The 13,154-nt window shown below is 38.1% G+C and overlaps 1 protein-coding gene across 3 annotated transcripts in view; it reads right to left on the bottom strand.

Annotated features, from left to right (window-relative positions):
* CDK14 (cyclin dependent kinase 14) overlaps nt 1–13,154 on the bottom strand; it is a 258,581-nt gene that overhangs the window by 114,153 nt on the left and 131,274 nt on the right. For all 3 annotated transcript variants that reach the window (XM_075705351.1, XM_075705350.1, XM_075705349.1), the window contains one exon: nt 9,265–9,359. In XM_075705351.1, the coding sequence (XP_075561466.1) occupies nt 9,265–9,359 (95 nt within the window). The remainder of the gene's footprint in view (nt 1–9,264; nt 9,360–13,154) is intronic.

The following is a 13,154-nucleotide window of genomic DNA, read 5'->3' as shown; positions in this document are numbered from 1 at the left end:
CTGTCCCATAATTCTGCCTAATTGGTTTCAGCTGTCATTTTTGAAGCTGAAATGCACGGAGAGCCTGGGGCTTGTGAATGGAACAGGAAGCATTTCCAACCGCATTCCCATCATGTAAAACCAGCAATGTGAAAGAACCCTTCCATTAAAACAAAAACGGGAGTATTTGGCTGCCGGCGATGCCATCATGCAGCAGATTGTGCTGCTCCGCTGAGGCAGCGAGGCTGTTGCGAGCCATTCTTCTCTGTTCAAAGGAGAGCACACATTATTGATGCCCTAGCAGTTTTACTGACTAAAATACTCTCCCTTTTGTCACTAACAAATTCTTAGACCGATAATATAATTTACCAATAAAAGCACAGGCAGTAGGAATATTTGAAGTGACAGGAGAACAAAGAAAAGTTAATTCTATTTAAATGGCATGTATCCTCCAACCTAAGCGCTCTGCAGATTACTGCACCACGGTTTAAACTAATTTCGTGCTGCTGGTATTTTCAAAAGTGTCATAGACTGTCCTTTTAAAGTATTTCGATGGCTTTCTATAACTCAATCTTTTCCCCCTATGAGACGACGCAGTTTTAGCCATGCTAACAAAAAAATACTCTACAAGCTATCTCTTGGTGATACCTAAACAACCTCCAGAAAAACAGCAGAAGGCAACCGCACCAGCTGCACTGAGCAGCAGGGGAAAGATATATATTAGGGATTCAGGAAAGAAAAAAAACCACCCCACAAGACACCTTTAATGAAAACAATTTTGCTAACAGATGTTTCTAGTGCCTTGTATTTCTCTCACACTGTCAACAAAGATAAATATACTTCAAAACACATGAACAATATTATATAGAAAAGGAGGTTGGGTGGTGAGGGAGTACATAACACATATATAGACCTACCCAAAAATCCCAGAGAGAAAAGGGAATGCACAGTTGTCTGATTTTTGGTTGCTATTAGAAAATATATATTTATTTATTGATACAAAGCCTCTGTTCATTGCACAGAGAACAATCTGGTTTGTGACTCTGACAAGTGCGACACACACTGCTGCGGAAAGAATTGCTGAATGAACTAACATCTTCAACAAAATCCAGTTTTCTAAAGATGCCAGTTTATCCTCTTCCTTATTCTCTGGCCACCTCAATAATTGTATCAGCCTTGTTTTCTTAGTAAATCAGGTTAAAGGGACAGTAAACACTTTAAGTGAGATTATTTTAACAAAGGAATGACATCTCAAAAATCAGCAGGAATTCCTGTTTAGTATGATCAAAACCTAGCAGCAGATCATCAGCTTGTGTAAACTGTGATGGACTTACAGTCCCCAAAGTCAGCAGGGTTGGGATAATGTTTACAAGCTGAGCAAGTTGTAATACATGTGCCCACACAGATGTGCGTGTGCACTTTTTCTTTAATTTGCTAAGTTATTAGGTTTACACAGCACTGACCATTATATCCACTATATCTGCATATACCACAAAAAAAAAAAAAAAAAAAAAAAAGAAGAAAAAAGAGCAGAATTTGAAGATACAAAAAGTTTCTTGTTAGAGCATGGCAGATATCCATAAGCTGACAGGGAGCATACTCACTCCAGGACCATATACGCAGAACACACACAGCAGCGAGGCTGACAATCCATACAGCCACACTACGTCGAGTATCCACACTATTGGACTGGATGATCTTAAAGGTCTTTTCCAACCTAAACGATTCTATGATTCTATAATACTGGCACAGTACTGGCCGTGGATGGTATAGACATATCTACAGAAGCTGAGCTGGCACAAAAGGCTTTGCTATGGTGGTGTGTTGGGCTACAACAAAATGCCATCCTCAGGGCAGGAAAAAAGTAGCGCAAACACTTTCTCTAAAAGCTTCAGCATCCTATGGTAGACCTCTCTTCACATTGGCTGAGTGATTGTTTTCTGCCATGCCTCCTAATCCTAACTGTCCATGCATGATTGTAAGATTAATAAAAATTTTATAGGGAAAATTGCAGTTCAGACTGTAAGGTGCACAAAAGAAAAATGATGCTTCCATGGATTATATCCTCTTTACTCAAAGTAGTAAAACAAGAGAAAATGAATAGGCCTTTTTAACTTTCAAGTGTTAACTCTGTTTATTACTCAAGCTTGATTCTTGATTCCCCTTATTCATCATTCCTTAATTATTTTTTATATCATAAAGCTATAAACACATTATAAAGATATCTGCAATTACTGATCTCTTCATTCTGACTCCAAGATTTTTATTATTATTATTTTGCCAGAATTACTCGCCCCAAGTTTCTGGTTTTAAAGATTTCATAGATGTATTTTTTATCATATGATTAAATTAGTACAAAGCCGCATACTTCTAGTTCAGGAAGGAAAAATCTCTTTTTAAGATTTAGAATTATGGCAATCATCACTCTCCAAACAGCCAGTTTTTGGGTTGGTGGTTTGTTTATTTGTTTGTTTTTTCAATCTGCACTGAATAAATCAGAGCTTCTCATTTTAACAGGAATTAAACAGCAGATACAACCCACATTATTAAAGAGCCCAAGAAAAAAGTTTAATTAGATTGGATAGTCTCTAGTGCAAGTTGAGATACTGTCAGGTTTCACCTCAGAGGCACTTAGACAATGCCAGTTTATTACTGAAATTAAAAGATAAGGAATGTGTGGGATGCCACCAGAATATTACTGATGGTAGAGCTGTCCAGACATCTATAACATACAAATAAAGAATTGCTAAAACAACAACAAAAAAAAAACCCAAACAAAAAAACCCAACCCAAAACCCAAACCTAAAACTAGAAAGATTTTTTTGTTTTTAAATTTTGTTTAAAGTAGTAAAATAAACCAACATTTTTTCTTCAATTCCTGATACAGGAAAGTAACAGCATATTAACTTCACTGAAAGACTACAAGTATTCATATTTAATTGCTAAATTAAGATGCAGAAAGATAAACAGAGAAAGGATCTCAAAAAGAAAATATAATCAACTTACTCATAACTACTATCAATGACGTCATTCTGCTGATTTGTCTAAACTGTTCTTAAAGACTGCCAGTACTAGAGAAACCATCACCCCATAGTAGCTTCTTCAGTGCTTTACTATTGTTACCATTAAAGAGGCATTCCTATAGTTTAATTTTTCTCTTTACTGCAATTTCAGATTTTCTTTTTTATCCTCTTTACCATTGACATGGATATAGGTCACTGTCTTTCCCTATGATATATTTAAAGGTTTGTAACCATCTCATTCTTTTCTTCCCCAACTCTAAACAGCCCTACTTACTTTGACTTTGCCTCAGAAGCCTTTATTCTAGATGTTTGCTCATTCTTGGTTTTTTTCCCCCCTCAGGTCTCCATGTTTTCCTCATGTGTAGAAATTTACCATGTTGGGCGATGGCCTTACCTATATTGTGTAGAGTGTTATCACTGGCAGGTGCATCTTACTACGTGTATGTGTTTTTGATGAACTACAATGATGTTTGAAATTTTTATCTGTAGTTTAGGAAAAAACTAATTGAGATCTGTCTTTAGAGAGAGTATCTCACGTGATTTCCAGTGTTGCATGTCAGCTCAACTCTGCATGTTTTTTATGCTTTGATTTTGTTGCCTTTTTTTCTAAATACTTACACTGAATACACTTATTAATACTTAATAAAAAGAAGAATAAATAATAGATGCTAATTATTAAATGGTGCAAAGCACACTGCAAATCTAAACAATATTTAGTAAGGTTATAAAAAACATTAGTAAATCATACAAAGAATAGACATTCAGATACACACAGCCTCCCAATCTGTTGGACTGTAAATCTGGATTAATCTTATTAACACATCTATTCATCATTATGCACCCTCCGTATGAAGTCTACACAACCTTTGTGAGATCCTGCAAAGTCAGGATGATGTGGCAAACTGAGTAACATCTTTCATCCTCCTGCTTGATCTGTGTAAACTTCTTAGCCTAGCAGGAGTATTTTTATTTGAATTTAAATACAATTTTTCATTCCTTCTTTCCTGCCGATTCCCATGTCTGGCACAGTCTTTACCTCTCGGCAAAGCACCAAGCAATTTCCTTCTGAAATCCCTTCTGAATCCCTACCTCCTGAAGCTAACTTTGTTTGCATTTCCAACCTATACTTGGACATCAGCAGCTCCTGTCTCTGATCTGCTCATTAAAATTGAAAAACAAGGCTTTCCCAAGAGCAGTATTCCCCTACTGCCTCTTCTTAATAGTAGGGGATTTCCTTTCTCTCTGCTTCCTCTCAGCCTTGTTCTGTTGTCTTTTTGACTGCAATTTAAGTAGCGCAACTTGGGGCAAGCCCAGGGCATGAGGCAGGGTTAAACCAACAGGGGAATAGCTTCTTTTCCAGTCAACACAAATGGAAACTACTAAATTCAACTGCTCCTATGCTGGGAGCCCTCAACGGCTCTGCTCCTTCCCTGGATGGGCAAAGCACATTCACGGCAAGCAGGGGTGTCTGCCATGAGGGTGGCAGGAGGCATCTGGCTTGCTGAAGAGCTTCACTAGCTTTCAGTCCTTGCTTACCATAGCTGGACAAGCACTTTGACCTCAAACAGGAAAAAAAATTGCGCATCGTTTCATCCTCGCATCAAAATAAGGTAAAGCAGCCTCCAAATAAGTTTCACTCTCAGTCAAGGATTAGAAGACCCCTCCTTCCTTCTTGTGCCCGGTTTCCCTAATTTCGTCTAGGTATTAAGCATGGCTGAATGATCCTAGTGATGAGAGCTCAAAAGCAGCTCTGGGACTCTACTGATTTTCCTTCCCCTCTCATCCACTAAAATAATGAGGCTTGCTTTGCTTGTTTTCATAAACAAGCAATGCCATCCTATCTTTAGTTTCAACACATGTTCCCTAATAAAAGAAGTAAAAAAAGAAAAGCAATAGAATCATAGAATCGTTTAGGTTGGAAAAGACCTTTAAGATCATCCAGTCCAACCATTAACCTACACTACCAAGTCCACACTAAACCAATTAAGGGTAGACTAGACTAAACCATGTCCCAAAGTGCCACGTCTACCCGTTTTTTGAACGCTTCCAGGGATGGTGACTCCACCACCTCTCTGGGCTGCCTGTTCCAATGCTTGACTACCCTTTCCGTAAAGAAATTTTTCCTAATTTCCAACCTAAAGCTCCCCTGGCGCAGCTTGAGCCCATTTCCTCTCATGCTATCGCTAGCTACTTGGGAGAAGAGACCAACACCCACCTCACTACAACCTCCTTTCAGGTAGTTGTAGAGAGCGATAAGGTCTCCCCTCAGCCTCCTCTTCTCCAGGCTAAACAACCCCAGTTCCCTCAGCTGCTCCTCATAAGGCCTGTGCTCCAGACCCTTCACCAGCTTTGTTGCCCTTCTCTGGACACGCTCCAGCACCTCAATGTCTTTCTTGTATTGAGGGGCCCAAAACTGGACACAGTATTCCAGGTGCGGCCTCACCAGCACCGAGTACAGGGGAACAATCACCTCCCTGCTCCTGCTGGCCACACTATTCCTGATACAAGCCAGGATGGTGTTGGCCTTCATGGCCACCTGGGCACACTGCTGGCTCATGTTAAGCCGGCTGTCGACCAACACCCCCAGGTCCTTTTCAGCCAGGCAGCTTTCCAGCCACTCTTCCCCAAGCCTGTAGCGCTGCATGGGGAATCCCATGCAAATAATTTGATCCATATTATCAAAAGTTGTAAGAAATTAAAAATTTTCAATGCAAAAATTTTTTATCATTTTAGGTAATGAGTGTCGACCATTTCCTTGCATAATACTTTTCTAAGATGTCCCACGACAAACTCAATATCTCAGGTTTTGAAACTTCAGCTCTATAACTCTTAATTCCAATAAACAGTATATAACTCAATTTCCAATCAGCATTAAAATAGGAAATTCACACCTCTTATTGGCTTACAGGAAATGGGAGGAAAATGTAACTAATGAACTTTATTAAGCCAACTCATTGTGTAACAACCTATTTTAGCTGCTGTAATGAAGCAATGAGAATTAAACTTTCTTCTTTAATGGAAAGTAATTTTTAAGAAGGCAAAACATACACAAAGATTGAAGTAGGCAAGGTAATTGAAAATGCTTGGGTTTAAATTACACTGTTAGATTAGTCTGGAGTTTTTTCACTGTTGAGACAGAAAAATTACTACTCATTACTCATACTTCCAATTATAAATGTATCTGTTCCTGTTTCAAATCTAGTTCATAAATATTGAAAGCATAATGTAAAGTATTGCTATACAAGCTCACTTTTAGATGCCAGGAATAGGACAAGTTGCTGGTTCATTTATTGATAATAATATACTTACATAATTATGCATAACACTAAAAACCTCATTATCATTCTACCAAGCCTGTAGCAATATGAATTGGTTAGGATTGCCTTTCAGCAATTAAGTGTTTCTAAATACAGTCATCTTCCTTCTAAATAAACAAGCGAAGAAACAAATGGTAGGAGCTAATCATTTTAAAACAAACAGATGTAAACCCATCTTCAAAGATATCTCAGTATGTCTGAGATCTCACCTGTAAAATTCATCATTTCCTTGGGCAAAGTTGGCTATATCCATGACACTCGCACTACAGCTGGCATACCCACAAGGTCACATAAACTAACACCTACACAGAGCCTGGAGAGGAGGGGAACAAAACTTATGTGGTCACGCTCCTCCATTGACCTGTAAAGCTGAACTGACCTTTTTTTCTTACAGAAATCATTGCAGTCTCAGATACCGCATGCAAAATGTGTCAAAATGTCATATTTTGTGTTCAGGTCTTGTTTAGTACATCCCAGTTAACTGTACAGAAACCATCTTCTCTACCATTCATACATGAAAGACTGTCAGCCCTTCAGGTTTTGTAGAGGTGATTACAAGCAGCTCATCCTCAAAACTCCTCAGGTAATGAGCAATGGCTTTCAGTCACCCAGTGATAAAACTGAGCTCTCAGCTCCCTTTTTGGTACACTTCAATGGCTGACAATAATCATAGCTGATGTAAGAGTTACCAAAGCATACAAAGAAATGATGCCGTACTAACAAGGTACTGTATATACTAAACTATTTTCAGTTAAGTTCTTTCATTCAAAAGGAGCAAGCCCCACTTCTTGTCTTCCACAGAAGCATACAGCTTCACATTCACCACCAAAATGTTTATATGGAGAATGAACTTCTCCTGATGTTCAACTGTCAGATAGAATTTTTAAAGAGTGACTTTTCTTGCTTCTGGGGAACACCAAGGTTAAAGTTAAAAAGCTCTGTCATGTTTTCATCTGACAGACTTCCATAAAAAAAAAAAAATCTAATTTGAGGTACCCAGAGAATTTAATCACTGCCGTGTTTTCTTTCAGAGGCTATTCTGCTTTCAGCTTTTAACTTTTTACTGCAATGCATTTTGCGGTGAAAGATGCTACATGAAATTAAATTTCATTCTACTCTTTCAGGGTCAATGCTGAAACTGAACACCTCTGATAACCTCAGACGTTTCAACAGTATTAATTTCCCAGTGGAATCGTCACCAACCTAGCAAGCCAGAGTTTCCATTTTTCCGAGAACTCTTGGATCACTAACTGTTCATCCCTAATTTAATCATGACATCTCACTCAAATGGTTTTTACTATGTTTGAAATGGCCAATACTGATTAATGGCAATAGTGTATCAGTTCCACGATGTCACTTTACGAAGTAAATCAAATTCAATCCCTTTTAAGTTTGTTAGGCCTCAGTCATTCAAAAACATATGCCACTGTGTAATTTTAATCACATCAATATTTCTACTGATTTCAGTACAAATCACTCATATTACTCAGTGTCGTACATGTACAGGGGTTACAAACCAAACAAACAAACCAGACATTACAGATATAGAGCTCAGTAACACCAATTACACAGCTAGATTTGAAATTTGACATTAGTATACTAGGCAAAAACATCTGTTTTAAGGAGAAACATAGTCTATATATCTCATTTCTCAACCAGTTCTGATGAATAGAGCTAAATACAGCCACTGACAAAAGGGACTGCAAAATGCATTCATGTAAAGTTATGTAAATAAGTCTACACTGACGGTTACATAAAATTAAATATCAAGGCTTCTCCTATGCTAATTCAGTGTATAAGTCAGGAGCAGAAGAATCACCGATTTTAATGAAAGGAATTAAATTTTCATTAATGTTCCTATACCTGAGGTGAAAAAATATGTACTGCATAAAATCGCTCTGCAGGCTCCTGTAGCTGAATACACACATTATTACACTGTAGCATTTCTACGTAACCAGACAAGGTGAATGGCTTCTCCAGGCAAGATGCTCTGTGCACTATCAAGTAAAAATTAAGGCATGCTCCCAAGAAACACACAAAACTATTCCATCTGTCTTACGTAGGGATGTACTAAGTGTAAAACTAGTAATCACTGTACTTTATAAATGCAGTCTCTTAGTAACTAGAACACAATAACAGATATTATACTGAAAATCTAACCTTCTTTAAATCCATTTGTTTCTTTTAAATTACATGTTCTTGGACCCATCTGTGAAAACTGGGAAGTTAATTATAATAGTACATTGCATAATTCCACAGCTAAATGCTGAAGTAGTTCTACATAAATGCCATATGTTTGTCTTAGAAAAACTAAAAAGATTAATTAGGAGGCCAAGCCCAAAGCTTTGGAAAGTAATACTCTGAACACAATTAGATCATTACACTGTGTACTATGTAAATTGAAGTTTTAATTAGTAGGTAAAACACTAGTCATGGCAAAAAAAAAAAAAAAATCCAAAATTCTAAATTGTGTGCACCAGACTTATTTTTTACTGACATTGCTTATAAAAGACACTATGCACAAGCCAGTCACAACAAAAGCCATTTAAACTTGTTACACACTTTTGATGAAGGAACTACCTGTTAAACATTTCAGTCCTTTCTTCTTCTTACTGACATTATCCTCACCTATTTTAAAGTTACCTGATCAGTAAAGAAAAAGCTCTAATAAACTATAACTAGGAAGCAGTTTGAAAAGTCAACTGAATGGTATAAGGCCCTTCAAGAGCCCTAGTAGCTACTTTTCCATCTCTGAATCTGGTCTATCCCAACCTTCCACTTTCAGCACACTCCACTACAAAGCATCATCTCTTATAGCCTCCACTCTCCTGAAGAAAGTACAGGGTTATTTTGGCCTGATCCATAGATCACCGATGATAAAGAGAGCTTTCCATCAAATTCAACACACTCTGGACCATAGCCAGAACATTTGTTACTTTACTCACCACATATTCAAACACAAGTGTCAAGGTCTCCTTGGTGTGAATGATGTCATGAAGCAGCACAATGTTAGCATGTTTCAGTCCTTTCAAAAGAGAAGCTGAAAAGCAAAACATACATGTTATCTTAAAAAGGATCCAAATAGTTTACACAGATTGGCTTTTTTTTTTTTAATTACTTGGATGATTTTCTTTTGACATCTGAGTTTCATAAACTGACAACCATTAGTTGTACTTCTGTATCTTCTATGTCCATGAGTTCCACACATTCAGTGTGTTTGAAGATCACACCTTCCCATTCAGTGCTATTTTTTCCACCTTGTTGGTCAAACTCAACCTCACTTCGAGGCAAAAACGAGCTGCGGCTAGAGACGCTTCCCTTGTGCAGTGTCCTCTAAATGAATCAATCACTCACATCTGATCAACCAGATGTCAACTTCGTTTCTACACGCAAAGATTTTTTTTTTGTCTCAGATAAAAGTCAAGTGTCTTTTCAAAATATCATCTTTCCTAGCCAACACAACAGAGCTGCCTTCTAAACAAAGTACAACATCTATGCTAAGAACAGTGTTTTAAGCAATAATTCTTTCTCTCAAACATAACACACATTTGATGGAATCATTTGCATTAGCTCATGAGAGTAAATACATGGTATTTTCTCACCACATTTTTTTTAATGGCACTAGCTCATGTTTTCAGACTACTGACAAAGACTTATCTAGTGAACTTCCAGGTGATCTCCTTCACTAAATTTCTTTTACACTATAATACATATTTAATGTTCATACCATATTACATATTTAATGTTCCACAAGACATGGCATATTTTAACAATATATGCTGACAAGCCATGTGTTGTTGCCAATGTCATTCTGTCGTTGGTGCCTTGTCATCTCATGCATACATCTGAGCAGGACTATCAGTCACCACAGCAAAGTAAATAATAGATACAAAGACATGCAAATGAGTGGCATATTTCTGTACTGAATAACATGGAACTTTCTTCTGTCACTCTTCTTCTTTTGTCAAAGAAAATAACTAAACACCAAACATGTGTCTCACCCCACTACTATGCAAAATGGAAGCTAGGGAGCTTCCACAGCACTATTATCCCTTGCTGCCCTATTGAGGGTACTCCATCAGGCTGAGGTAACTCCAGGGGTCATCTGGCATTGAATTAGGATAAGGACATATAATCTCTCATACTGGTTTTTAAGAGATCGATGTGACAAGCTGATCACTCTAGGAAGCAACACAATAGCAACATGGCATCTGGCTGAATCAGTGTTCCTCTACAAGCATCCTCAGCAGCGAAACTTCAGAGTTCACGCTAGGTAGAAGGTAGACAGCAAACCGGATAATACCATACAGAAACTTCAAAGCGAGTGTATCAGAGATATCATGACGACAGGATTGCAAACCTGTGAGCAAGCTCCAGACCAGGAATGAGGCAACCCTTCAACCTGGCTGAAGAGGTGAGAAGATATGTTTCAAAAGAGCCTGCTTTGGCCTGCACTCCACAACTCATGCTATTCAGAGAGTTAGCACAGAGAAATCTTTCCTGTGCTCTGAATATGTTGCCACTGAGCTGTAATCAGCTATTGCAATTACAATTACTCTCTTTAAACATTTGATCAGTGCATCTCTAGTAACTTTTAACATTCCACAAATTAAGTAGAAGCTTTTTTCTCAAAGGAAGAATCGTGCACAATTTTCATAGGATCCTCATCTCAGAATTTGCAGAATTTCTTGGAGTAAAAGCTCAGAGAGATTTGGATACATTGTGGTTTTTTAAAGGACAACAATGAAAAACTGCTACTAAAAAAGGTATGGATACAAACAACAGATAATCAGAACAACTGTTCTGAAAGGTACCTTCTACCAGAAACGAGAACCTTTAACCTGGGGGAACCCCGAGAAGAATTCACCTGCAGTAACTGAGCTTTTACCAGCTCCTCCCTCAAACCTTGTCAAATGACCATACATGCAGAAAGACTGAGAACATAAAACTGCCTCCTACCAGAGCCTGTGTCAAACTGTAACAGTATTTATGACCTCTGCCAGCTTTTGCTGTACAGATCATCACCTGAGGCCTTTAATTCCTCTAGTTGGCCATTACTTTGTTGCTAAAATCTGTATATGGGTCATTAAAGCTTAAACAGTACATTGAAAGCAGCTTACCCTGAGGTCTTTGCAAATACTGTCTTTCCTCTTCAGTCCCCTCCCCCACTCTTATTTATCTTCTCTAATATATCCAATTCTCCCCTTTTACAGCCTCAATATTCAATATCTGCCATATATTACAAGAACTACAATACATCACCTGCAGGGTGAGATTTCTGTCTTCTCCATTAGTCCAAGTGAAAGACAGTAAATAATATATCACGGAAAGCAAAATCATCTTAATTGCACTAATTTTACACTGCGGAAATAAGAAGCAATTCCATTATCAATATATATTGTGAGAAAGCAAGCATAACTGGTGAAAGAGAATTACGCCATGTGCTCTTTTATCAGGACTCTTACTGGTAAGATTGCCTGTCTTTGTGAAACCACTGCTTTGTTGCTTTAAAAAAAGCGGGGAAAAGGAAATTAAAAAAAAGAAAAAGGTTGTCTGAAATAGGAAATCTGTTTCTTTCTCCACAGAGTACTTTAAAAACAAAATGAAATACAAACTGATGGTGCTCGGTGTGTTTTTTTCCAGGAACATCCTCTTTCAGAACAAATGACCAATACACCTCTTTTGGGCAACTTTTTGCTTGAAGAGGATAGAACTTTGGATGAACTCCACTAATTCAAAGACAAACCCCAGAAATTCACATCCAAGAGAATGAAAAAGAGTCCAGGGAATCTATCAGCATCAGCCAGAGACAAGCCTCACTTCACCTTTGAAGCTGCCAATGCAGCTGCTGCTGGAGCTCAGCAAGAATTCAGGTGCTGTTGTCCCTGGTGTTATTTCTAGAACAAAATCATTCTCCCAGAGAATGCCATCTCCATCCAGCGATTATCACCCACAGATTTCACAAAGAGTTGTTTCCTTTCAAGATAAAACGACTAAAATGTTGTTGAAAAAGCATTGCAACAACTCACAGAAGTAGGACCAATGTACTAGTACTCCCTGTATCCTTAGCATGTATTTTTAAAAACAAAATTATATAATGCTGCTTCAAAACTGATGGCACTCTTTTTTTACCCTTGGTATTAAATGTAAGATAAACAGATGGCAGCACTTTTAATTCATTTCCCCAAAGAGTTTTGAGGAGGCACAGCAGCAAATAATGCTAAAATTCTTTTTTAAACCACTTTGGACAGAATATTATATGCATTTGAACAGGCAGGTTCTTGTTCTGTCACCTGTTCTTGCACATTCTCTTACAGCAAATTCTAGCAGTAAAAAACAGGGCAGAGAAATTGGTAACATACTTCAATAATTAACGACATCCAAGATGATAATTTATGTGACTTGTACAGAAGTTCATGACCTGAGCCACTAAAAGTACGAACACTCAGCATTTCTCCATCAAGGGCTAATAACCATATTTGCATACCTCAACAAAACACCTTGTATTTGCTTGAATAACCATCAGAGACTTCTCCTCCAACAAGGGGATGCTCTCATTTATTATGAGCTCCTGGCAAGCTGCCTTATTGCTTGTGTTGGTCAAGGAGCTTTTTGCTGTTCCCAGATGAACGGGGTTCTAAAGTACGCACACTCCACGAGCAAGCCCAGCCAGATGGACTGCAGCCAATTCTTACCCAAAACCTGAGTAGCATCAGTAAATCAGTGCTTTGCTCCCTGCAGGGTTTACAGCATCAGCTCAAGCCTGACAATCCATTAACAAAGAGTTGTGATTTTCAGATCAGCCTTGACTTACCTCTAGAAGACTTGGGAGTGT

The sequence above is a fragment of the Pelecanus crispus genome, chromosome 2 (genome assembly GCF_030463565.1).
Source record: "Pelecanus crispus isolate bPelCri1 chromosome 2, bPelCri1.pri, whole genome shotgun sequence".
Taxonomy (NCBI): domain Eukaryota; kingdom Metazoa; phylum Chordata; class Aves; order Pelecaniformes; family Pelecanidae; genus Pelecanus; species Pelecanus crispus.
The sequence above is the reverse complement of the archived record's forward strand: the minus strand, read 5'-3'. Positions and strand labels throughout refer to the sequence as shown.